Here is a 27,960-nt window from a genome sequence, read left to right as displayed (position 1 = left end):
GCAAGACTTGTCGTCTTATTGACGCGCTCATGCACAGTTTGCAATGCAATTCAGTCCCTGCAAGGCTTCTAGGCCCCTCTGGGGGAGTTTAGGTTTCAGCTGTGGATGATACAAGTTATAGTGGATATGACAATTAATCACATTGTCTGAAGTTGTGCGTTAATCTAAAGCCATGAGAATAAGGTTTGTGTTTTTCACATTTCGTTATGACTGTAAATGTCAGCATGGTATTTAGAGCACAGGGGAGCATTTTCTCCTCGTGTCGTCACTGAATCTAACGAGTGTTCTGAGGTACATGACCTGACGCTGCTCACACAAGTTTGTCAGGAGCTGGAAACCTCTCTGAGTCTGCGGTTTCAACCTGTTGCCTGACAGCTTTCTCAGCATGATGCTTTGGCATCTCGGGGACAACCTTAGAGGCAAAGGGGGGTCCAGAAATATCAAGATTATACCCACTCTTAGTGGAAAGAAAGAACGAGAGAAAGAAAGAGGGAAGGAAAGGAAAACAGGATGGAGTGAGAGGAAGATTTTGATATTGAGTTTCCGTTGTGCTTCTTGGGAGATATTATTTCAGGAAATTCAAAATTGTCAATATCTTTTCAAGCATGTCTCATTTTACAGTTATAAAGACAAACTGTAAACAGTGGCTGTTTATGGCGGAGATTTACAACAAACAGAGACCTTTTCTTTAAAGGCTTGAAAGGGTCTTTATGCTCACAGTGATAGGCTCTTTATTGTATTCAGAGCATGTATTCATTCACTGTTTATTTTGTATTTTTTGGCCCACTTAAATGTCAGAAGAGAATAGGCAAACACGCAGTTAATCAACAAACTCAGATGGTTAGTAACCAGCTGGGCATGGCTCTGGCAGCATTTTCCTCACTGTAGAAAAAGCTTTGTCAAGACGGATCTCCAGTGTAATTAATACACACACGGTCGCATAGGAAAATAAAAAAGAAATTCCAATAACAACAAGCAGTGTTGCTCAGGGAAGCTGGCAGTGGCATTTTTTTTCCCTCCTCCCCGTACCACTAAAGAGCTTGCACACATGGTTTGGAAACGAAAGCAGGTGCAGCTCACTGGAATTAACTCACTTTCACTGCTCTAGTTTTGATCCAAACAATAGGAGGAATAGAGGCTGTTCTATTTTCACAATGTGGCCACTTTGTATGCCTTTGTAGCAAAGGCTACTAATCTTAAGGGCTCACACAGACATACACAGATGTGGCTACATACCCACATAAAGAGACAGAGACAGGAGGAGGGGGAGGCTGTGTTGCATGAGACAATTCTTGTTGTTTATCTTGAGTAGATTACCACTTTTGCAGCATATGCAAACGTCTTTAAGCAGACAATATTTTTCTCAATAGCAAACTCATTCTATCAGTCTAGCTAGTTGTTTCATACAGCACCTTGCACAAGTGTTTGCCATTGAAGAGTTTAGTATTTTATCATGTTTCAACCAGACCCTTCAATTTTCTTTATTAGAATTGTATCTGAAAGATGAGTACAGGGTACTGTGAAGAAAAAAATATATAGTTTTAAAACTTTTTACATCAAAATTTTTTATCTACAAATGTTCTACGAACCGACAGTTATCAGATGTATAAATCCAAAATATCCAAAAAGATCCTAGTTTTGATCTTCTTTGAAACATTTAGTCGCTGTAAAAACTCGAATTAAGATTTAATTAGTTCCATGTTTTTCAGCAGTACAAAAATAAAAAATATAAACCAATATTTGATGTAAGGGCAAATGTTATTAAAAATATATATATTTTTTATTATTTTTTCATTATTATTGTTATGATTTAAAATTGTATATGACCTTATTGTTATTTGACTCCTTACATCTATCTTTCTTACTGGTCATGATGACAGGTGAGGCACTGCCTTACCTGACTGCACGTCCCTACTGTTATAAAATAAAACCTGTTTTAATGCAATGTTTCATCCATCATTCAAATAAAGAAAGTGACACTTGAGAGTGACCAACAAAAGTCAATGCCAACAGAAGAACACAAGTAGTCCTGTTTACAATTTGCCATAAGTCCTGTAGGTGAGGCAACATGTGAGAGTAGGTGCTCTGGTCAGAGAAGACCAAACTTCATCTTGAAAAATGCAACATTCTGATCTCTCTATGTATGTAATTTGCAAAGGTGAATGAGGAATACAATTTAGTTTGTAAATTGGAAAAAGTTGTAGAAATCTATCCCAATACAATTTTAGCTGTAATTGTAGAACTCTTGCAAAATACATTTTCAGGTTTTTATTTATGAAAAGAAAATAAATAAATAAAAACTCCAGCTTCTGTTTCATTTTTCTTCCACTTTGCTTTGGTCTGTCACAAAAGAATTAAACATATGCCAATGTGAAACAATGGAATTAATACTTTGACAAGGCATTAAAAAAATTTGTCCACTGTGATGCATCAATAACGCATTGAATAAAATAGTTAGAAAAGGTTCTTTTTTCTCTTTCTACCAGACACTTAATTTGTTGGCGATGGAAACTTTAACTCGCCGTATGTTCCACAATAGACCTCTGTGATCTTTGATGTACAAGCAATAAGTGATCGTCTTTACCGTTATCTGACTGAGACAGAGTATTTTCAGTTCCTCCTTTTTTTTCTTTTTTTCCTGGTATGGTGGATGGACTGTTACAGTCAGGGTATGTTGAACCCTCAGCAGACTTCACTTTGGCTTTAGTGGTGCTTCCCTTAGAGCGATAGTTTTTAAAGAAGAGATGTTCTAATGTCATTTTTCAGTGTCACTTCCTTTTTACAGCAGGATTGGTACATGATCTGTGATTTTTTTAATATGTAAATAAAGAAGCTAAATACATTTGAGTGTAATTTCTTTCATTGCAAGATTTTTTACTTTTTCTGTCTGCATTTCTTTAAATCTTCGCATCTTCTCGGCTTGAATCGGCTTTCTTTTAATCTTGCTAATTTTGTTTTCTCTCTTCTCTCTCACCCAGGTGACATTTACAAAGCGAAAGTTTGGCCTGATGAAGAAGGCATATGAGCTGAGCGTGCTGTGTGACTGCGAGATTGCCCTGATCATCTTCAACAGCACTAACAAGCTGTTCCAGTATGCCAGCACAGACATGGACAAGGTCCTCCTTAAATACACTGAGTACAACGAGCCCCACGAGAGCAGAACCAACTCTGATATTGTGGAGGTATGTTACAAGAAAAACACATACACATACACACATACACACACATACACGCGCACCCCAGCACATTCCCTGACATGCAAGCTCACGCAAACACACAAGCAGACAGATGGTAACTGCGCTTGTGACTCATTCAGCAACCCTTACTTCTCTCTTTTAGACTTCACACCTAACAGAGTGCAAGAAATAATTGCTCCCATAGCTTGTTGGTCTTCCCCAAGGGGCTTGGTAGCAATATCAATCATTTTTTTCAGAAAAAGCATTTTAAGCTCTGCAATATGTCATTAATTTCAAGAAAATATTTTTCTTTAAATGGCCTCTTCTAGCTGTTTAAGCTTCCCTGCAAACAAGAGGTTGTCTGTTATTGATCTGGACTTCTCAGCCTGTCCCCTGTGGTGTATAATCACTGCACCCTGCCCTTGGTGTCTTGTCAGCATTGATGTGCCTCTAAGAGGAGGATGTTGATCTGACTTCTTCTGGACACTTGTCACTGAAGTGGCTCAAAGCAACGTTAAACAGAACTGTTGGCCCAGGCACTAGAACGCAGGTGGATCAAGCAGGAAATGACATTGTCAGCCTCCTGAAGATTTAACGTGAATCTGTTATGCAACAACTGCTTCCGGAGCTCCATCAGATCTGGTGGGCAAAATACCTGAATTAATACACACAGAGTTTATCTCCTTCTGCCCTTTGCCCTGTCTGCTAATTTACCCTTGCAGTGCTATGATCTAAACGAGTAGGGATATAAAGTCACCTTTTCAATGCAAAGTTAAAGACAGTTACAGACATGGACAATTTTATTTAATTTCTTTGTTATCCAAGCTAAATTTTGACTTTTGTTAAATTAATTTTATGAATCCTGATTTTTCCCTTGTGGTGGAGGAATTTTGGAAGCTATGTGGCTGTTTTTTATTAATAATATACAGCAGGATAATGCTATGTTCATAATTCATGTGCAGCACATGCATACTTATCTAAATCTGTTTTTCTGAAGACAAGCACTTAAAAAACACAGTACACATCAAAGGGAACATAGATATTCGTGATTTGTAATGAATGAATATCACACATGGTCCAGTGGCTCAATCCAGATGGCTATGTGATCAAAAAGCATGGGACATATTTTTCTTCTCATGTAGCTGCTGCTAGGCTTATTGCCGAGTTAGTAAGTGACAGACTAGTTGTTTGCTGTTACAGAGAGCACTCCAGATACAAAAATAAACCAGTTTACATATGTAGATAAAAGTACTTTGGCACTGAAGATTTTTGGTCTTATGCTAATACCATTCTTCATGTAATCAGGCATTGTCATGTTTAAAGTCTAAAACCAGCATAAACAAACATGTTGCATTACAGCGAAACTTCAAAAATGGTTACTGATTTCAGTAGTGCATTGTTCCATAGCCATTTCCATTTGGTAGAGTCAAATGTCAAGAGTGTTGATGCAGTTCCTACATTAAGCACTCAACATATGACTAACCTCAATGATGAAAACAAAGGGAATGAATGCGGTGCATTATCATGGACTGTACTGAAAAGCATGACAATTTATTCGCTTTTGCAGGACATGCTTTATTACTTGCCTATAATTCATACTAGCAAGCTCTTTTGAAATTTTAATTTGCTTAGGGCTTTATGCATTCTATAAATCACACTAATCAATTTAGGATATACTTTTAAAAAGCTAGAGTCCATTTGAGCAGTAGTGTTTTTAATGCACCCAGCTCTTCGCTGCCAGTGTAGTCGGTGTATAAAGCTGCCCCTGCTGAACCCATGAACAGAGCTGTCACATGTTTCAGCAAGTGCTTGTGACGAGAGTTCTTTGTAGCTCTTTCCTCAACTGTGTCTCCATTAGGGAGCACCGGATGGCTAACGTGTAAACAGCCGTGTCAGGGGAAAGACGCTAAAGAGCCTAGTGGGGGAGAGCGCTACGGAGCACTACCTACAATTTGATCCCCAGAGGACTGTGTGCTTTTTGAGCAACTCACTGCGGGAGAAATCGATCTGAAGAGGCCTCCAGGCTGAGCTGCGGTGAGCTAAAGGGATTGGCCACAGGGCAGACACTAGCACGTTTATTGTGGTTAGGAGGGGGGAGGGTCTGAGCAAGGGTCAAGATTTTTCCCTGGAAGCTGTTTGTGATGCTGTTTAGCAACGTCACAGATGTGGGAACGTGGGAGGCTTGTTGAGCAGACTTCCTGTTGAGATGAACGGACGATGAGGAGGAGTTCAAGAACAAAATGAAGAGCTGGATTCAGAGCTGTAGATTAACTAACGTTCCCTCATAAGAATATGTGTTATTTCTTACGTGGAACTGCACAAGCTCTTGTCTTCAGCAGCATGCTGAACTGCATGCATCATTCTCCCTGTATTACCGCTGTGCCTGAAGTTGTAGTGGGAGGAGAGGCAGAGGTAGGGGAACGGAGCTCACAGTGTGGGCGGCTGGCATAGAGACCTGCTACATTAGCAATAAAGCTCTATGTAATTAGCATGTCTTTGGTTGATAATTAGCGTTGTTGAGAGAGTGGCACTAAGAACGTTGCACTGCCTCTCTAGCAACAGCATGTTTACAAGAGGCTCGAGGGCTGATCTCTCTTCCTCCTTTTATTCTTTTTCTTTTGAGTTCAGTTTTCTATTGACCATACAGCTTCTCTAGGTGTGTTTTTATTACTTTATTCTAAGGGTCAACAAATATATATATGTCAAATATATATATGTTTGAAACCAGTGGTAGGTTTAGAATATAAGAAAAAAAACAGGACAAACTGTCTTGCTGACTCATTTTGAAAACATTTTCATCTTGAAGAACACTTATATAGTTGTATGTGGAAGCAACAACTAGCTAACCATAGAACAATTGTGAGTTTTAAAATTGGACGTATTGCTCGCCACAAAGGTTATTTTTTTGATGGGAGTGTCTTTCATATTTAAACAGACAAAAAAGTCCATATTACCATATTATGATACACTGTTTGCAAACTAAGAAAAATTGCATGTCTTAGTTTTCTCAAAGCTTAAAGGGGCGTTATCGTTTATATTCTAGGCACAAGGCCATTTTATCGCACAATCAAGTAACTATGTTACTTTCAGATGTCATAAAAATGTTGTATATATCAAACATAACTTAAAAGAAATTTGACTTTGCAATCTGATGCCTTGAAATTGGCCTGTGTCTCTTTAAGAAGCTCCTGTTCTTTCCAACACTTTTTTCCAATATGACATTTACAACCACTCCTAGGAGCGTTGGACTGAGAAGTAGTTTGTATGATAAGCTCAGCAGTTGCACAGTTCCAAGAGTTGTTTGCTAATTGCTACTGACACTAGTTTGGAGGAGCTGAGTGGGCGAGTTGTGGGGGAGGGGCGCTCTTTAAGGCCCCTCCCTCAGCTGGAAACTGCATCTATTTCTGTGGAAATAGGTGGCACTATGTATGATCAAGTGCTTAGGCACCCCAGAATAGATGTCATGGGAGATTCAAGGATTTCACAAGCATAAATGAAAGAATCAAAGCAATACTTAAGGTATGTTTTTGATGAGAGAATAACATTATGATGCAAAGCTCAAAAATGTTGATTTTACAAAATACCCTCCCTCCCTTTAAAATATGGTTGTTTGGAGAAAGAGGGGAGCACCTTGGATGCAACTCTGGCATTGCCGATTCTCCATGGAAATTAGAAAGGAAGTCACAAATAAAAAAAAACAGTTTAAAAGATTTTTCTGAAATTTTAAACAAACTGAGATGTATATTTTAATAACTCTGTTTGATCTTCTTTTTTTTTACCATGATATTCTAACTCCCTGATACTCCTCTTGTGACTGTACTAAACTTTTCAATGTAGAGCTATCACGCCTTGGCTAAACAAGAGGGGAGGTCCTCTTAATTAACAATAAGTGTTCAAAGAGACACCTGAGCTCATCTCGACTCTCACAGCTTGATGAAAGCAAACACAGACACTGATCCATCATCTCTGGATGTCGGCGGAGGGTTCAAGTGTGTCCTGCTGGCAGGTCCACGTCTCACTCTGAGTCTGGCTGCAGATGAAACAGATATACACATAGATAGATTTCCCATACTCACTGTTCGCCAGACTGGCTTCCTGGACATGTGAAGAGCATTAGAGCTGTACTTGGAAAAGATGAGATAAAAGTGCCATTTCTCTTTTTTTAGTCTTATGCTGTTCACACTTAAGAACAATCACTCTTCCCATCGTTATTGGTGATTTCTTTTTCTGGGGGAGAAGGGGATGTTTGGGAGGGAGTGGGGAGTAATTGCCACAGCACATTGACAGAGTCCTTTCTGTTTCCTCTACTGATGATAGCTCCCATAGCCCAAACCAAAGCAGAGTTGGCTGGATCATGCTGAGATTGAAAAACCACCAAATCTAACAACTCTGATGGGCTTTGCCAAATCCCTGCACCACAATGTGCTTGTCCTTCCTACTGCTGAAACAAAGAATGCAGGTTTGTGATGCAACTAAAGGGTTAGTTCCTGTTGTGGTAAATGGGGCCATGTGTCCTCTATGCTGGGAAAACAACCTCAATGGATGTAATGCTGGTATCAGTTGTATTCAGCTGTACAGTGTGAGCCATTGTCCTCTTAGTGTGTTGGAGATCGTGTATTTGACTGCATGTTTGCTACATGGATACCTTGCGCTGAGTGCTGTGGTGACCTCCAACAGAACCTGCACACGCCTGTATCTGTGCTGAAGTATCACATGGAGCAGCACATGGAGCTTGGAACTTAGGTGACCTGCCTGCCAGAGGAGGGCCACTGGCCAATCCCATTCCCAGCAGATTAACCTAATCTGAAAGTTCAGATCACCCTGTAATCTTAAACAGCAGCAGCACGAATTGACTCCCACACCCTAACCTCAGCTTTTTTCCCCCACATTTCTTCTGCCTACATTTTCTCTAAGAAGGAACTACTGAGTAAGGGATGGAAACGGAAAGGGACAGAGGGATAGATGAGTGCTAGAAGAGAAGGAGGGAGGGAAAGAGGGATGGAGGAAGAAAGGCTGGTAATTATTTCCAAAGGTCATTCTGTTAATGACTACCTGCTTGGCTAATGAGATTCAGCAAAGCTCCCTCACCATGTTTCACCCTGCGTATGTTTCACCCGTGTACCAAGACGTGTGAGAAGCACAGGTGTGATTTCATCCCAGTGACAGTCCATCGGAGAAGGGGGAAGAGTGTGAGGAAGGGGGCGGTGCTGTGGGGGAGTGCAAATGAAGAAACATAAAGAGAAAGCCCATCAAGCCAGGTATTTCTAGGAGACAGCGCATCTACACCAGCTCAGTTCACATTGCAACAGGCGGTGGTTTTTTAACACTTTCAAAATAGTACAAAGTCTCATTTGGATCGACTTGGTAACCTCAAAAATGCCTTTTTTGTTAATTCTGTCCCCTTTTCTCTATTTTCTCATAAAATTCCTGCAAGTCAACACGACATGTGATCTCCTCATCTGAGCTGCCAGTGTGCTCGTGTTCTGCCGCACTCTTGTGAAAATATTTTCCAGCGTGTATGCTATTCTGTGTGCTTATTTAGTTTCTAAACAGCGTGGAGAACATTAGCCTTGGGGAGTTTTCTGTGTTGATCGGCTTCACTGAATGGCTGCTTCTCATGGCTCTCAAAGACTGTATAATTACTTGGACTTGAATGTAATTTATCCTCCATTACTTTTACATGTGTCAGCATCCAAGAGAAACAGCGGGGGTCATATCATATCTTCAGTCCTTTTCAGTTGTCCACTGTAATTTTGTGTGCAGCCATTCTGCGGTTTCAGAATAGGGCACATGTGGCGTAACATGGGGTGGAGGTGAGGGGTGTGGTTGTCCCGGCATTCACAGTGCCTCAGTGTTTACTAGCAATCGACAACACGGCTTGTTTTTGCTGGTGAGACGAGGATTAAGAGCTGAAGCTACTTTGACGAACTAAGTAAATTAACCTTGTGGCATTGGCTAGCTAAGAGTATCGCCGTTTGCTAAAAACAAAGATTTGGATGGCAGATTTTGCACATGGCATCACAGAGTGATTAAAAGAAGGGGGCAGATAGTCACTAACTGCTGGATCAAGTTGAATTCATTGTCATTATGATTCTAAACATATTGGAACTAAGAAAATAGCTCTTAAACTTTTTTGCAAATTAAAATCTGATGTGTATTGTAGATTTGTAGTCAGCCATACTGAGTCAGTAGTTTGTTAAACAACCTTTCGCTTTAAGTATGTGCACATTTTATGAGGTAACCCAGTACCATGCACATCTAAAGAGTGACATTTTCCATTCACTTTTGCAAAATAACTCAAACGTTAATAAGGCTGAATCTGTAAACATAACATCTCAAGTTCTGCCACAGGTTCGCAATTGGTGGGGGGAGCTGCAGTTGTTCCATACTTCATTTTTCAAATGAGAAATTGAACAATACCTGGAATATTGCATTACACTCTACCCTTTCTTGAAGTTTCTGCAAACAGAAGTGTTTGTGATTGGAACATGACAAAATGTGGTGAAGATCGAGGTTCACTTTTTCAACACTCTCTAAGGTACTGACATTTATCCAAGTTACCCCAAAGCTAAAATACACCACAAACTAAATGTTATGAGATTTCACTTTTAAGAACACAATGTGGAGGTATTGAGTTGCACAACGCTCTCTGTTCCAGCTCATTTCAACTTTTAAATAGACTCTTTAAATGGAGATTTATTTGCTCCCCTATAAGTATGCTTCACAGTCACAGAACTGACAACACAAATTGATATGACCACAAAACGTACCACCCCCAGAACAGCGGCACTTTATTTGAAGTATTCTCCTTCTAATAAACGTTAAAAAAGTGGAAGCGGTCTAAAAATAGAATGTGATGAAGCTAAATATAGCTGTCTGTGTTTTGTCAGGAAGGGATAGAAGAATAGAACTTGGGTTGCTTTCAATCTCTCCCTCTCTCTCTGTCGCTCTCTCTCTTTCTTTTTAATTGCCCCCTCCTTGTGTTTTAGGCTGGGTAGGTTGGGGGTGTTTAGGCAGAGGAGTGAGTAAGCAAAGTGTGAGGGTATTCATCCAGCCCTCTGTCTCAGCGTCTTTCTCCCTCTCACTTCCCCCTTCACTTTTCAAAGATCAACAGAGAAGATTTGCCCCTCGGCTACCGCATCCAGAAGGCCCTTGGTATGAGACCTTGCGGTGCCTTGAAACATTTGATCCCCTGAATAAATAAGTCTATTATTTGTCTCCAATGTTGCCCTCTCCCTCTCTCTCGTGGTCTCTCTCTCTCCCATACTTCACCAAAGAGACTGTCCCTGACTGGTTATTTTCAAAAGTCTTCTTGTTACAGAGAAGATTCATTTGTAGAATGTTATTTCAACTTTGTCAGTACGTTCAAGCATTTGTTAAGATAAAAGTGACAAAAACGGAGGCGTCGGCGTCAGACGTTTACTGAGTTCCTGTTTTATTGCCTGTACGCTTTTTCTGACTACAGAAAAGTTAAACAAGATGTTAGATAATATGTGTGACCTACAGGCTCAGCACTTTTTTCCACATCAGATGCCCGCTGACCAGAAAAGCAGAACCTCAGTCAAGAAATTATACCACTTGGATCTCTGTGAGAGGTGTTTTTTAGGGTCAATACCAAAGCGGAAGTCTGAGGTACTCACACAACAACAAAAAGGAGGTTTTAAAAATAGACTGTTTGAAATGTGCCAATATGTGGTCCCTGTGGTGAGGCAGCAGCGCAAAAGGCAGGCCACTTCTGAGGCCACGCTGCCAAAAAGGCAAGGCTTTTCCACTGCACAGCCTAAAACAATTCACGCCAGTCATTAAGATGAAATGATGCCCTGTGCTTTGAAACTATTTATGGAAAAAAATTTTAGAATAATGAAGATCTATTTTTAAAGATGGCATTCCCTGCCCTGCCTGGAGTACCCTCCCACCTCTTCCCCTTTTCTTTCCCCTCTTGAGTGTGGAAACTCAAGGTCATGGTATAGAGGTCAGCAGGCCGGTCATTGTTACTCGAGGCCCCCCTCCAGCTCCCTTTTCCTGCTATGTTGCCACGCGATAAGAGACGGAGAGACAAAAGACGCTAAGTGAAGATTAGTGATGCTGGAGGGGACCACAAAGTAGGAACAAAGAGCAGCTCGAACGTGACTTGAGATCTTCATCCGAAGACAGCTGAAGTTACTCGGCTACACTGTCACTACATATCACTTTTGAGTCTGTAATTTAGAGCTGTATTGATATGATTGTATCACATCTGGAGTAGCATCTCTGACATAAACTGCTCATATCCCATTACTACCTATACAAAGTATGTAAATCTACACTTGAGAGGAAAACACACAGTTTTACCCTTGGCCGATCAATTTTCTGCTTTTCATCAGAAGCTCTTATAGATTTGTTCTCATTTGAATAGAGAAGTATTTTACAGCTGGAGTGTAGATGAGGATGAAAGATGGCCAGGCTAAGGGTGAACACACAAGTGCCCTCTTTATGCAGTTCCACTGAGCTGGCATTGTGTGTCATACAGTGTAGTGACAAGTCTGAATGACCACTTTGTTCCTGAAGCTGGGATGCTGCTGCAGCAAACAGTGTTGGATTCTGACATGTGCTAAGTGTGTGTGTCTTCCATATGGGAAACACTGCACCATCTGGTATTCTGCTGTGTACTGGCTAGCTAAAATTGTGTGTGTGTGTGTTTGAGTGTGCTCATCTTAGTATCAGTTTTAGCATAGACATAGTTTGAGGAAATGTGAATAACCGTTCACTTCCCTCACCTCTACAAACATTTTACTTATTACTTTCTTCACTCCATTTTTAGGACAGTCTAGGAGTCCTCTCTACAGACAGAAAGAACATACACTCTGTTGTTAATTACTAGAAATATCAAAACTTTGCTCAAGCATGAGAAAACTCAGAAAATAGCCTTAGATTTCTGATTACAATACAGCAAGACACAATAAATAGGAACTTTAAAAGGCACAGAATCTCTCAAAAGTAGCTAAACCAATAGTGACCTTACCCAGTGACTACTGGGTGCACTGAAGAATAATAAGAAACACACACACATACACACACACAGGGACACACTGTGATTAGGGGTCCCACTTCTCAGACTGGTAACCTACTAAATCAGCTATCTAGCCCAAAATCGCTCATGCAGATACACACACCATGCCGCCGCCATCCATGGGCATGCCCCTCGACATGGTCCTGGCATGTTCAAACTACGCTTCATGAAACTGTGGCCCTCTTCCCTTTGGTCTGCCATCTGCTTCCAATAAACTAAGCCAGCCTGATTCCTCTGATGTTCCCTTTGCTTTGAAAAGCACAGAACCTAAAGAGTGAGCCAGAGAGAGAAAGAGTGTGAGACAGCAAGAGAGAGAGAGAGAGAAATAGAGCAAGTAAGAATAAGACCAAACAGGCCCAAAATGAAATAGAAATATAGGGAATAAAAGCACATCTCAAACATATTATTACTTCTTCCCTGCTGACGGTAAGGCCACCCTGATTGTGCTTATGGTACGCCGGTGCTGGAAGCTCTTAATCCACAACTTTTCCACTTCAGACTTACCTCCATTGCATTTGTAATGGGAAGAGACAGTGTTTCTCTTACTTGCCTCAACCTTACAAACATTAAACCACATTACACCTTACCAGCATGCTCTTACTCAATGAAGTTTGTCAGATGGTTAAATAAAGCATGCTCCTGGTGGTCTTTCAAAACTTTCCCCTTGATTTTAATCAAAATTTAATTTTGGGTTGGTAATATATTTCAGCTGAAATTTACTATACACTCCCTATGTTTTTTTTGTTGTAAAGAAAATAAGTATATATTTTTTTATCCTGAAGTTCTTCATTACCTCTTTGTTAATGCTTGAATTTCACTGTTTCAAAAGAGACTAAGTTGTTAATTGATTAACAACGTGATTACATTGTTCATGTTACAGATAAGTCTTTAAACGGTGTATATGTTTATTTAAATACCTCTAGGTCATCACACATTTGCTAAAGAATTAACTACTGTATTTCTCAAAACAACAGCTTCCCAACTCAGAGTTAATAATGATAAATTCAAAACATTGGTGATTGGCTAATAGAACCACAACCAACTATAGACAGAGACATTGTTGTTTTTCATACATCTGTTCTGTGAAAATTTGGCTAAGTTTAATGCTTTTAAAATGAACCTGCCATTAAACCTTTTAATAACTCCATTACATGGATAATTAGTTCTTATCCTCTGTCTTGGTTTTGTTTCAAAAGTGTCTCCAGGAACGATCTTACCATTTACCACATGTGAAAAGAGTTTCTATCAATGGGTTGTTTTTCTTACATGTTTTTGCACTGGTGCTGTCAGTCAATGGGTTGAGGACATTGAAAAACATTCACTGGCCTGGCTGTCACCAATAGCCATAAACACAATATTGAACATGTCAGACCCTTCAGCCACTGCCAAGATAACTGCAGAGGGGAAATGGTCAGTACTGGAACTCTTTCCAAACACAACCCATCAACTAGCCAGAGTAGATCAGAAATAAAGACGTACCCATCAAGCCAACAGTGTTTTGACTCTGTTCGAGAAATGGTTGAAGTGCAGAAAATGTGAGGCGCAGGACAGCGAAGGCGAGACCAAGACAGACTGAGGAGCAGACTGAGACTGAGACATGGGGGCAGAAAGACGGATAGAGGGACAGAGAGGGTGAGCAGGGTGGCAGACTGCCGAGCAGACGGATCCTGGTATGACGGGAGCTCTGGGCAGGCGTCATCTGTCCCTAGCAGACCCCCTGGGGCCACTCAGAATTCACACCCAAATACCCTCTGCTGTTTTGCTTGAGAGCGACACTAAGTTGGCACCCACAACCCAAACTATGAAATTTAGCTCTTTTTGCTGTTATTAAAACATTACAGAACTCAAAGCATGTGACATTGCGAATATGTGTATTTACTGAACAAGCATGCTTCTGATTCTTTCTAGCTCTGGTCACCTCACTCAGTTTTCTCAATGTTGTCCGATGGTTTCTCTTCTACCACCGCAGTCTAGGCCAGCTTGGCTGAAGGTGCAAAGCTACGGGATACCACTGAGACGCTGCGTCTCAAGTATGTAGGACACCTTGTCTATGCTGTGCCTGCTTCACACAAGCCCTGTGAGTGGAGTCATAAGGGAGCGTCATGAAGAAGGAGTTTAATTAGGAGCAAGCCTCCAAAGGGGCCATGGAGAAAGACACTGAGCGAAGCAAGAAGAAACAGCTTTTATGCCATTTTTTAAACCATATAACCCTCATTTCCGGCCCCCGATCTTGCACATTTACTGGACTTTGTCCATATTGTACACAGCAAAGTACGTGATCAGTGTATTCTTAGACACATTCTGTGGTTTTTGTTTGGTGTCTGAAGTCATCATCCTCTCCTACTCACTTCTTACTCACCTACTTCTCATTTCACACTTTGGTCAAATATGGTCTTATTGTTCTGTCCTTTTGAGAACGTAGCAGAGAAGGTGTGAAAAGAGGGCAGTTAGAAGGAATACTTAGTGACACTAATGTAGTTGAAAAACAATAAACTCTCAGGATAGTACTGGGGACTTGCCAGAAATGTCCCTCTTTTCTTTGGCTTGATTCACTTTTGCACTGCACTTTTGAAAGTGGATCAAAATATTTTTACAGCACCTTGCAGTTACAATATCTGCCAATATCTGGCATTACTAAAAACTAGCACTAACCAAACTAGTACTAACCAAAAGCAGAAACACCCCCCTCAGCTTGTTCACAACAAAAAACATGCAGTGGCAGAATGCCAAATATTTACAGACCTGGTGTTTCTGCTTTTATCATGGTGTTCTAACCAAGATGTTCTTCTACAAGATGTTGCCAAGTATGAACAGTAAGCGAAGCAACACACAATTCGACATGTTGCCTCTCTCATTGGTTCACTTCCTGTCTTTGGTTTACAGGATAGTCCATCCGAGAGTTTTCTTTTGGTTGGAAGTTCCCAGTTTTTGACTGTTTTCAAAAGTGTTTAATGACCGGAGGAAAAAAAAAATCTGATTTGTCATTATTTAACCAGTCAAACAGAGGCAATCAAAGAAAAATGTCCAATTGATAGTGACTTTCTTAACTATTGTATAAGAATACTGTCTTTACATTGTTTTAGCAGCAATTTGAACTATTGCTGCATTTCTGTTTAGAATAAAAAAGTGGGTAAATACTTTGATACTATGCAACTACAGTATCATAAAGTGGTTATCATAAAATATACTTGTAGAATCTAATACTGGCCCAACATTCCCTGAGGACTCCATTTTAGTGAGAGGTTGTTCGACCATACACTTATAAGTAATAAGTTATTTTTGTTTGTTGCCTTGTCAAATTAATAAGTAACTCTTACCCCCTAACAAGAATTGAAGTCTCCTTAAAATAAAAAAATAGATAAATAAATAAAACATATGAACAAGTTAGAAAATAACATTAAAAAGCATAGGATGGCAAAAGAAGGCTACAAGAGTGAGAGGTCCATTTATGGCTACAGATGATCCTATTGGTTGCTGGGCTGTTTGTCAGTCTTTGGCAACAGATGTGATGCCACTGAACAGGTGAGCATAACTGGGATAGGTGACATAGCATCCTTGATCCCTACCCTAAATATGTCGAGTCCTGCTGGAGAGCTAAGCCTAGGCCACATGCTTCGTAGTCATGTAACACTCCTGTCCTGGCCGCCTGCACTCCATCGACACCCAATGCAACCATTGCCCAACCCTCTGCAGGACAGCCAGCTCAGTTACCCCATATGGGTGACACTTTTGGCCCAGCCTTTGCTCTCGTCCTCCCGCTTCGCTACACTGCTGTTTCTCCAAGAATGGAATTGAATCCCTAGTGCTCTCCACGCTGGTGGCAGTAGGTGGAAATCTGTGCTGGTGGGAAGAAAAGTTACTGGTACTTGCGTGTGTTCTCATGTGAACCAAGGAAAGGCCAGCGGTTCAGCTCTTGTCAGCATGATGTGATGCATTGCCAAGATCACGGAGGAAGCTCGGCAGGAGAAATCGAAACTTTTTTACATCTGACGCCTTTTCTTATAAACAAGAATGCAGCGTGCTGAACCTCTGTCACCCCTTTGTTCTTTCTGCGTAGAGTGCTCTAATAGAGCAAGAGGGCCTGATTCACTGCAGGTCTTCTGTATCGCCTCAGCTGATTTGTTTGGTGTGATTTCCTGAAGACTGTCAAAAGATATGAGAGACGCTTTTAAATTCAGAATTCCAGATTTCCACTCTAGGGGCCGAGGGAGGATTCGGAGAGCCAGCAAATGTTGACACACTTACAGTAGATGCCTCAGCCACGAGACGCTTCAAGAATCAAACAGTTATCTCACACACACACAAAAGCGGCCCTCTAAGTTCACTAAAACCACACTCTAAACAGGCCTTTGTTGTGCTGACATAAGAGATAACTGGATTGTTATTTGTTTTCTAAGCAGGCAGATCACTCCTGTCATTTCTGCAGCTGCTTGTGATGGAGTTGCTCGCACTTGTATCGCTTCTGTGAGTGAGAACTGGCGGAGAGAAACAAATGAGAGGAAGAAGTTCACAGAGATTAACTTATCTTAGCATCCATCTCCTTTCCTTTCTCCTGCTCGGTCGCTTTTTCTTTCTTTCTTTTTTTTTTTCTTTTGCTTGACTCAAACACCTACTCTCACACACCCACCCCTGCACACGCAAACACAGATTCATTCCCCTTCTTTCCCCTCCCACATACATACACACACTTGATCAGCATCAAATACAGGGTGTGCTAAAGTAAATTTAATTACGTCTGTCTGATATGGAGCTTCAGATGAAAGTAGGAGAGCGCGGTGCGAAGCAACGACTGCACAGACAGGAGCAGGCCCATGATATTCCTCCTGTAGACTAATCTCCCTTTATTAAAGCCAGAAGGAGAGAGGGAATGGAAAGGGGGGTGGATGGAGAAGAGTGGGAGGAGGGGGTGTCTTTGATGAGATCTGTAACTGTCAGCTACTGTACTTTTCTGCTCTCCTGCTCTGTCTTTGTCTCCCCACTTTGCGAGGCAAATGAACACAGCACCTATCGTTGCAAGGCAGGCAGACTCTCATGCTATCATGCAAAGTAATGTACTGTGAAACTCATCTTTGTTGTTGAGGATGTCAACAATTTCTTTAAAAGAAAAAAAAGGACAGATGTGGCTCTCCCTCACCTCCTTTAAAGCTTTCTTTGTCTTAGTTGCTCCTCCAGTTAGAGGGAGTGGTAAGCCAGTGAGTGGTTTTCTGCTGTTTTGCTGCCCACTCTAATAGGGGCAGGTGGCCATCAGGTGGCCAAAACAAGAAACTGCCTTCCTTATAGCACATATATACTGCCTTGAAGTAGCAGTTTTGTGATGTTACTGTTATTTTTGTAACAGACTAATAAAGTGAAGTGATGAATTGTAATGTTTATTACACCACCCATACCCCAGTGTACATGTGTATCCACCTCCTTTACTTTGACAGGTCTAAAGTACAACTGACAGCCTTCAGACATCACCTTATTAGTGAAATGAGGCCAATTGTGTGTAATTTAATCATGCAATTATTATAGTTGTGCATTCCACAAATCTGTTCTTTATGGAAAGTAATGAGAATAAGGCTATTATTGTTGGTTGATGGTGGCGACGGTGGTGGAGTCCGTCCTATAACCGGTGGATTGCTGGTTCAATCCCAATGCTGTCTGTCTCACTCGGGTTCTTGAGATTGCTGGTGGGCCTGATGGCACCAGTGCATAACAACATGTCATGTCAGACTGCCCCAGCACAGCTGTGGCCTCAATGTGTCTTACCACAATCGGCGTGTAATTCACCCATGTGTGCGTGAATGGCTGAAAGACTGATTGTGTGTAAAGCACTTTGGGGTCCTCTGCACTTGATAAAGTGTTATACAAGTACAAGCTATGATCTATTACTGCTGAAAGAAAGCTCTAGAAAGTCAGGTTTCCACAACATCCCCATTGGTGAAACATGGTGGTGGCAGCATTATGGTATGTGGATTTTTGTCTTCACAAGGGAATGGGAATGTAGAAGGAATAAAGATCATAGAAGTTGAGGCAATGCACCAAGCCGGTTCCCATGTAAATACAGGATTATCCTAAGGGAAATAAATCAACGTTATGACTGAGCTGTGCTGTGAAGAAGAAAGGGCAAAAATGTTAGTGTCAAGTTCAAAGAGACATACCATAAAGTAGTTGCAGCTGTAATTGCAGTAAAAGATTTCTACATTTACAAGGCATTGAATACCACAACCCCACACCTCCTCTTTATTGTTTTGGGTTTTTTTCAAAGTCTTGTACTATTTTTAATTCTTCAAGTCTATGATTATATGTGGCATTGTGCTGTCGCTTGTGATTAAAATATCTGTGCCATTCTGAATGGTAAGTTGAATGTAAGCGTGTTTAAAAAACAACTAATGCTCTTTCTCTCAATGTTAACAGGTTAGAGATTTCCAAAATGGTAAAAAAAAAAATACACTTGTCATGGAGCAGTTCTTTAAAACAACAAATGTACTTTAACAGTTCATTTTTTAAAATAAAAATAAAGGCTAAGGTATTTTAATTGGGATCCTTGGCTACCTACCCAAAAACCCCTTCAACTATGTTGTGCAACTGCTCTGATTTCAGACGTTGAGAAAGAAGGGCCTAAACGGCTGTGACAGCCCAGACCCAGATGCAGATGACTCGGTGGGCCACAGCCCCGAGTCCGAGGACAAGTACAGGAAAATAAACGAGGACATTGATCTGATGATCAGCAGACAGAGACTGTGTGTAAGTACTTGTCATTAACCCCAGAGCCTTGCTCTCACCTTTCTTTTCCTCTCTCCCCTTGTCCCTGTTTTTTTTCTCCCCCTGTGTCTGTCTCTTCATCTCCATGTCCCCGCCATCATTCCGTACCTTCATGTCTTCATGTTTCCCCCACCTCCTTTTTCTGTGATTGTGGAACCTGGCCAGGCATTGAACAAGAAGGAGAACAAGGGCAGTGAGAGCCCGGAGCTCGAGTCTGCTCTCATCCTCACTCCACGCACTGAGGAGAAATACAAACAGATTAATGAGGAGTTTGATCACATGATAAAAACTCATAAGATCCCTGTAAGTACTGAGGGAGCAACCCCTTCGCTCAGCAGCTTTTCAATGGCAACTGTTGAGCTAACCCAGCTAACCACAGTTGTTTTTAACTGGACTAATTGCACAAAGAGAGTGAGAGTAAGCTCAAAGTGCGATTACAGTGTTTATTTACAATGAAGAAATTACAGTTCTTTAAACTTGCTTGCTTACATTTGAGGAACAGCCCTCTAATCTGACAGAAGAGTGACCGCAGCTCACAGGCGTTTTCCTCTATTAATTGCAGACTTTCTCTCAAGAAAAAAAAAAAATTATCTGACTTTCCCACCTTGAACTCATTCCGCCCGCACTACTGTTGCCTGTGTCCCGGGGGGAGTGTGGTGTGCATGTGTTTGTCCTTTTGCTGCCTGCACCAAAACAGCGCTCAGTCACCTGCAACATCAGGGGTTTGGGGTTAGAGGGAGCAGTGGTGGGGGGAGGTGGCAGGCAGCATGGCAGAGAAACTGTAGCAGATGTTCCATGTTCTTCACAAACCTGAAATTATTGAGGGCTTCTTAGTGGACACATGTCAAGGTAGCGTCTGCAAGATTTATGATGTTAATTTTGCAAAGTAAGCTGACACAAACCACAGAATAGGGTCTTCTTTTCCATTTAAACTGACCCCTGTTCCTCATTCAGAATGTGCCATATTGGAATGGTTAGCTCTTTGGCACTTGCATAGAGAGACATAATTCCACAGCATATTAGTAAGAGGAGAACAGTAATATCTAGCCCACGTGGAGCAGGAGGCGATGTGGTTAGAAAAAAGGCAGGGGTTGCTGAGTTGAAGGGTGGACTCTGCACACAACAAGTGGCAGTTCAGCGTGTGGTCAGAGCGGCTGCCAAGCACTGGGCCTCTGGATTGCAGGGGACTGTTGGCAGGGGGTGGGGGAGCTGTGGGGAAAGGCAAGGGAGGAAGATGAGTGAAAACAGGAAGGATGGCACCAGCTAGAAGACAGTTCACAAACGGGGCCCTTTGCTCCCAGTAATGGGGGACATAGACAGCTCCCACTACAAAGAAGGCAATGATAAGCTCTGAAAGTCCAGTGAGGACTCTAAAGTGGAAGAAATGGCGGACTGGGCGGGTGACTGGATTGGCAGTTACAGTGAAGCGTACAAAAGCTCACAATGAAAAATGGTAGAAATAACCATTGTTTGTATGTTGGAATAATATTTGTCCATAGCAATGTAGAGGGAAAAATATCATAGAAGTTGAGGCAATGGTAAGGCACCAAGCCGGTTTCCATGTACAGCAGGCCGATGCTCTCACGATACACTCCCGCCGCAACTAGAAGACACATGGCAGTAATTTAGAGGCCTATTTTCTACTTCCTAAAGCTAACATAAAGGATCAACCACTTCCAGGGCACTCCCAAGGTTCTGCCAAATGACACAATAAATATGACAAACTGGATGCCTCAGGGCTGTCGGGTTAGCTTGACTCGTGTTCCTGATTGAGCTGCTGGCTGATCTGCGCCAACCGTTTAAACACCTGGTGTCGGCTCAGTGACGCAGAAAGGAAAATAATTCTTAATTTCATCTAAAAGAAAACACATTCAGGAACTACTATTTAGAAGGTAAATCTATTATATTTTATTTTGGCCTTCTTAGGAAAAATGCCAAATGCCATTTCTTTATCCAGGTAACTCATAGAATTTATTTTGGGCTATTTTGTAATAGTCCATAAAAATACTCAGATCAGTCATGAGTCCGTTTCTGATCTCAAGATGTGGGAAAGTAAAACAAAATGTTTTCAGTCATGCCATTCTTAGGAATTTTTTGTTTAGATGCTAAGTCATGCTAAATCAAACCGAAATGCTAAAGGGTTTCCATGGCCAGAGTTACTAACAAGAGAATTCTTTGTTCTTTGTTGACAATCTTTTCTAGTCCTACTTATTCTTTCTTTACTGCTCTCTTGTTTGGATTTTTAAAATTTTCTGTACATGTCCCGTCCACTTTTTTTTTCTTTTTTCACATTCATCCCTTTTGAAATTTGATGTCTTTTTATGTCATCTGTACTCTTCAGCAATTCTGTCTTTATTCTGCACTCCTGGAGTGTTTCTGAATCATCATTCTGTCTCTTTTTATCCACTCTTTACTAAAAGCCCTAATCTTTCATTTACTCACCTGAATGGTTGTTACCTTTAGTCTAATCTTTGTCATTTTTATTTATTTTTCTCATCTCTTTCCCAGCAGGCTGTGCCCCCATCGAACTACGACATGCCCGTCTCTATCCCCACAAGCAACCAGAACAATTTAATCTACAGCCATCCTGGCGGGTCCCTAGGCAACCACAATCTGTTGCCACTAGCACACCATGGTCTACAGAGAAACAGCATGTCTCCAGGCGTGACACATAGACCCCCCAGTGCAGGTAACGCAGGTAGTGCCCCATGTGCACCCATGCACCCCCCCCGACCCCAAAGCATGCGGTTATCCCATCTGTCTGTCTTTTCGAGCATGCGTGTGAACTTGTCTGTCATGCTAATAGAGCCAGACACATCAAAACGTGTAATTTAATTCATGACAGCTACCCACAATGTTCCACCTAAAGGCGGTGAATGAAGCTGGAGTTTTTTTTTCCCTCCCACATATAATCACATATTCCCTGCTTCACTGTTTTGTCAAAGGTAACAGCAAAATGATGTAAAACAATATTAAATCCCAACCCACAGTTATTTATTGTGAGACTCTGGTGCTACTTATAAGCAGTTGAGCCTGTTGGTTTGTTATTGTTGTCCAAAGTCCTTTTTCTGTCCCTGTAGCCCAAAAGGCTGTTGCCCACACCCTCAACCCTGTCATTACGACTGGATGTCTGAAACGCAGAGCACAAACTAAATATGAGCTTTGGCGCTCACCGCATCCAGAGCAAAAAACATTCTCAACCCTCCCACTCTTCCACCTCGCATGTTTTAAAAATAATAATGTGTCATTTTTCTTGGACAGCACCTTCGTGCATCCGCAGTGTCGTCCAGTTGCTCAGTGTGCTAAGGGTTTAAGTGGGAGGAAGCCTTGCTTCTCGCGTCGGACCGACACACGTTGTGATTAAAGTGGGAGAGACAGGGAGGCGGAATGGATGCTGTGTGGGTGTCTATCCTCTAATGGTTTTTTCTCCTCTGCTTTGCTCGTTATTTCATCTTACAGGTGGCCTCATGGGTGCTGACCTCACCACTGGCGCAGGCACCAGTGCTGGTAAGAATGGCCTCCTCTTCTCACACATGTCTGCTTGCAGACACACAAACACACATCTATGTCACCCACTCACCCACTTGGGGCCATAAAACGCATGACTAACACTAACCCAAACCCAAGTGAAGATTTGGTCCATGATGTGTTGAAGTTAGTGGTCGTGAAGTTCATATGGGAATGTTTGCTCAGTGCCTCGGCTGTGACACATCCTGCCCGCTTTCAGCTATAAAATGGTAAAACAAGTGGGGGGGAAACAGAAGCTAAAAATTGCACCGTATGCAGAAGCTAGGCCCTGAATCTCTGGTTACATTTTACGTTTTCAAAAGAACGAAGTTTATTATTTCTGTAAAATAAATCTTAATTTATTAAGCAATGCCAGTGGAGAAGCATGTTGATGAAATCTTATGAGGTTTTGTTTGTCCACCAGTGTGCCCCCAAGGACATGATCAGCTCAAGTTTATAGGAAAGGGACTCCCATTTCAATGGTTAAATTTTACGGCTTGCAGTCCTGAGTGTAAAAATGGGGAATTGGGGGCGTTGGTCGGGCACAGCTGGGTAGCCTTGTCTAACACACACTCCCAAGGCCCTGCCATCAGGGGTCAACGCCTGGCTCTCTGTCTGGTCACCCGTCGCACACAACAAACACGAGTGCGCGCAACAACAGGGCCATTTGTTGTGGCGTACGTTCCATTGACGGCGTTCCGCAGTGCGTGCCTCAAACGCAGCCTTTGTGTTGCCTTCACTGGGGGGGAACAGAGGAACTCTGTGAAGGGCTCTGCGTCGCTCAGCAGCCGTGAAAAACACAACGTGGAGAGAGAGGGTCATGTTGAAGCTGAAAGATTCCATTCAGTACTCTCTTAAATCTCATTTGAGTGAGGGTAAAGGGGGGTAGAAAGAGTGTCTTGGTAGGGTTGGAGGGGGGAGACCCCGGTGATAAATATCCACTGATGGTGGAAGCATGTGTGCGAATGAAAAACAGTAGGGGAACACAGATGGAAGTGTTCTACTAACTTGGTCACCCGTTTTAATGATGTTCCTACGAACTTCATTAGAGTTACAGTCCCTTTCTTAAGTATTCATGCCGCTTGAACTTTGTCTCCTTTTGTCACCTTATAACCGGAAGCTTTAATGTATTTTATTGGGATTTTATTTGACATACCGCCAGAAAGTTGTGCATAATTGTGAAGTAGAAGAATAACTGTTCAATTTATTGATTCCAATTAAAATAAAAAAATGTGCTTTAGTACTCAGTCTCCTTTACTTGTATGCCTAAAATAAAATTGTACAAGGAATGCCTTCCCAAGTCACTTGCTGTTTAATTTATTCTCAGCAAAAATACAACTTTTCTAGAGAATATTAGTGAACAAACAATTTCATTTAGATCAAGGGATGTGACAGATGGGCCAGGAATAAAGTTATGGAAATGCTTAAAGCAGTGTTAGGTTATTAAACTAAATCCCAAGTTTTGAACATTTTACGGAGCACTGTTCAGATGATTATTCAAAATACAAAAAGACTATGGGTCAGCTACAAAATTACTATGTTGCGACTTTCCATCTAAACAGGCAAAATGGCATGGAGAGAATTATTCAGAGAAGCAGACAAGAGGCCCATGCTCTGGAGGATCTACAGAGATCCACAGCTTAGGTGATTTAGAAGAAAGTGTGTGTAAGAATGGACCAGTTAAAGTCCAGACCTAAATTTTCTTGACAATCTGGTAAGAAAATGTATGACCACATATTAAACCTATTCAGCCTACATGGGTTTGAGCTATTTTACCAAGAAAAATCAAAATCTTCCATCTTTAGCTGTTCAAAGCTGCTAGCGACATACCCCAAAAGACTTGCAACTGTGTTGGTTTATCACATAAAATCCCAATAAAATTGCATATGGTTGAAAAATGTCAACACTTTCGAAGGAGCATGAATACTTTTGCAGGGCAGTCAAGGTGTTTCAAACACTGTTGCACCATAAAGAGCCTTTTGATGCCCGTGATCTTTTCACTGTGTTTAAATAAGCAAAATTCACATTTGCACTGTCTTAGATATGTCTATATGAAACCAAAACCTTTTAGATGGATGCCTTTCAGATATGCACGTAAACACCCGCTTTGTGGCACTTTCTGCAAGAGTTCAGTTTCTTTGCAAGACTAGTTGTAAAACACTGTTTCAATCATATCTGGGACCAATTCTTTGGAGAATTGACTTGCAATGTTAACCAAAACACCCTTTTTTCTCATCTTGTGCAAATATGGTACATGAAACCCAGATGTGGGGGTGTATTCAAAATCACTAAAGGTCCCCAGGTAATTCTAGTCTAGTGTAAATGGGGCATGTCACTGAAAGGCTTAGTCATCATGTCTTTTCTATGGAAATATTGCAGGCGGTGGGGGTGCACATGTGCATGTTTGCTTATTTATGCAGTATATTTTCAATCTGTCATTCCCTTAGCCGGCTGGGAGAGAGTACGAGGTGGTGAAAGGGACAGAACAGGAGAGTAAGAGACCCGTTGAGCAGAACTCCGGCTTAAGGCCCCAGCTTGTGAGATCCTAACGACTGCCATGAGCAAAACTAATTACCCATGATCCACATTCCAATCAGCACCCTCCTCACTAAAGTTCTGCAAGAATCTCTCTTCTTACCTCCCAACTTTATCATACACCATTCACTCCCTTAAGTCTGTTACACGTGGAGCTGGATGAATAGTAGACTGCACATGGTAACTGGCAAAAAGTGGCCTTCAACTGCTTAAACAATGTCTTTCCTCGGTCTGAGCAGCACCTTGCACCAACTGTGCAAATTGTGAGCTTGAATGTGACACCTTGGTTCAGTTGGAGAATTCGGGGTTGAATGCACATTTGGCCAAACCGCAACGGAAGAGTGTGTGAGCATGGGGAATAGAATGGAGCACGCCTGTTAGACCACAACAGGACATCAGAAATTTGTTCAGTAACAGTTAAATGTACAAGAGTTTAACCACACCTCTCTTTTTTTGTGTGTGTGAGCGTGAGCGACGTGTGTAAGAGGGAAAGAAAAGGGTGAATGAAGACACTGGAGGGGCCTTGTCAAACACATGCCCTATGTAGCCATAGAGCTAAATTAAAGTTGACCCCCACACATGCACACTTATAAATAGCAGAAATAGCATGAAGCTGTTTATCTCAATCTCAGATCAGATTTTGTGCTCAGTCTGAATGTCTAACATAGCAACAGAAAAACAGGGGCTACTTGATAAGCTGTATTCAATTTTGGTACTTCCTCTAAATAGGTGACGCCAGCCTGCGTGCAGCTCCGGTTTGCAAAGTAGCATAAAAGGAGTAGGAGGAGGAGGATAGAAATGAACTCTGGATATCATGTCTTCAGCTGATGTAGGGATTCAGTCTATGTTGAATGCTACCACCCTCAAAACAGCTGCAGAATAGAGAGATTTGAGTCACAGTTCTTGCTTCATTAGTGTAATTGGTCGGTGATTTTACTTTTGAAGTGCTTAAGGACTGGCCTCTGCCACTCATGATTACAGTCATCCAGCATATAATTGACTGGACTGCAGCCATCTCTACAGGGCGGGAACACACAGATGTCTGATTAACTGGCACCGTGATGAAATCCATGTCTTCTTGACCAAAGTGTGTATTAACGTCTCTCTACAGTGTGGCGTCTATTTTACTCATCTGTAGAGAAACACTGATGTACTTCCTGCTGGGTTATTTACCAAAGTATATGTGTATGTGTTGCGTGGTGTGCTTTGTGTGCGAGTGAGGTCTCATTCATCCATCTCCACATGCACCCACTCAGTCTCATAAAGGGCCCGCCATGAGAATGAGAAAGCGGCAGGGCTGAAGAGGCAGCTGCCTCTTTACAAGTGTGAGAAAGACATTGGGGCTAAGAGGGGTCCGACACAAAAACACATGTGCAATCATATGCAAGGCCTGGAAGCACCCTTATGCCATGCTGGGCAACTTGTGCTTATAGGGCTTTGTAAATTTGTCACGTTCCAACCACAAATTTCAATTTATTTTATTCGATGTGTGTAGTATCTGTGAGATCCTTAGTAATTGGCCAAAATAAAGTCCCAGAAGTAACCTATTTAGTAAATAGACTACCTGTCTGTAATTTAATGTCAGCATGAAACCAGCTATTCTGTGAACAGACAGCATCACGAAGACTAAGGAACACAGCAGGTCAGAAATGACCTTGTGGAGAGTTTTGAAGCAGTTTTAGATTATAAATGTTCCAAGCTTTCAACATCTCACAGTGCAGTGTTCAATCCATCATCTGAAAATGAAAGGATTATGGCACAACTACTGTCCACGTCAACTGGCGAGCCAGATGAGAAAAGCATTATTCAGAGAAGGAGTCAAGAGACCTTTGTTACCCCTTGTGGAGCTGCAGAGATCCACACCTCAGGTGGAAGAATCTGTCAACAGGGCAAGTTTTTGTCATGCAGTCCTCACATATAGTCATTCTAAAGCGGAAAGACAAAAAGGATGTAAGACGTCTTGTTTGTAGTTTTCCACAGGTCATGTGTGGAATACAGCTAAAGTGTAAAAAAAAGGTGCACTTTTCAGATCAGAGCTAAATAGTACTTTGTGACTTTCATGAAAACCACTTTGTGATGGAAAACTATCTTTGCACATCAGCCTGAACACTACATCACTGCTAAGGAAAACGATGGTGGCAAACTCATATTGTGGGAATGCTTTTATTCAGTGGGAACAGAAGAGTTTGCAAAAGTTATTAGAAGATGGATGGAGCTAAATACAGGGCATTCCTGCAAGAAAATCTTAGGGTGATGAGGATGTTCTCTTTCCAGCAAGACAACAGCGCTAAACATCAATGCAGGTGCTGCAAGATAATACTTTAAATGAAAGCATATTTGTATGCTTGCCCGTTGGAAGCACAGATCTAAATCTAATCTGTGGCAAGACTCAAGATGCTCACAGATGCTCTCTATCTAATGCGACTAAGCTTGAGCTATTCTGCTGTTAAGAATGGGCAATAATCTGTATATGTGCAAAGCTGGTCAAGAAATACAGCCAAAAACGTGCTGGTTTTACACTCTAGAATCGACTCACTGGAGCTTATTATTAATGTATTCCATAATTTATAAACTTTTCATTGTTAAAGCATTTATGAACTGTACATTAAATCACAAGAAAATATGTTTTATCTTGTTGTGTAACATGACAAAATGTGGAAAGATTCAAGGGGAGTGAAACATTTTACAAAATATTACATGTGCCATTTATAAGAAGGTCTCCAGATTTACACACAAGCCGAACTGCCTACAAAAAATTATTATAAAACATACACAAAATGGCACAAAAACTTAATGTTAACAAAAGCTTAAACATGCTTATAAATCACACTTTTCAGCAATGACACTCACACCAAGAGCGACATGCTGTTTTTCTTGTTTTCTTGCCGGCCTCGTTTTCTCTCACCGCCAGCGGCCGTTTACTCTTCAAATTGTTCAAATTGAGCT

The 27,960-nt window shown here is 41.5% G+C and overlaps 1 protein-coding gene across 9 annotated transcripts in view; it reads left to right on the top strand.

Annotated features, from left to right (window-relative positions):
• mef2cb (myocyte enhancer factor 2cb) overlaps positions 1-27,960 on the top strand; it is an 82,854-nt gene that overhangs the window by 47,018 nt on the left and 7,876 nt on the right. For 3 of the 9 annotated variants that reach the window (XM_028034899.1, XM_028034893.1, XM_028034894.1), the window contains 4 exons: positions 2,979-3,182; positions 18,811-18,954; positions 21,481-21,661; positions 22,432-22,479. In XM_028034899.1, the coding sequence (XP_027890700.1) occupies positions 2,979-3,182; positions 18,811-18,954; positions 21,481-21,661; positions 22,432-22,479 (577 nt within the window). Of the gene's footprint in view, positions 1-2,978; positions 3,183-18,810; positions 18,955-19,137; positions 19,276-21,480; positions 21,662-22,431; positions 22,480-27,960 lie in introns of all 9 variants that reach the window. The other 6 variants (XM_028034898.1, XM_028034902.1, XM_028034900.1 and 3 more) reach the window with 4 other exon arrangements.

The sequence above is a fragment of the Xiphophorus couchianus genome, chromosome 12 (genome assembly GCF_001444195.1).
Source record: "Xiphophorus couchianus chromosome 12, X_couchianus-1.0, whole genome shotgun sequence".
Taxonomy (NCBI): Eukaryota; Metazoa; Chordata; class Actinopteri; order Cyprinodontiformes; family Poeciliidae; genus Xiphophorus; species Xiphophorus couchianus.
The sequence above is the reverse complement of the archived record's forward strand: the minus strand, read 5'-3'. Positions and strand labels throughout refer to the sequence as shown.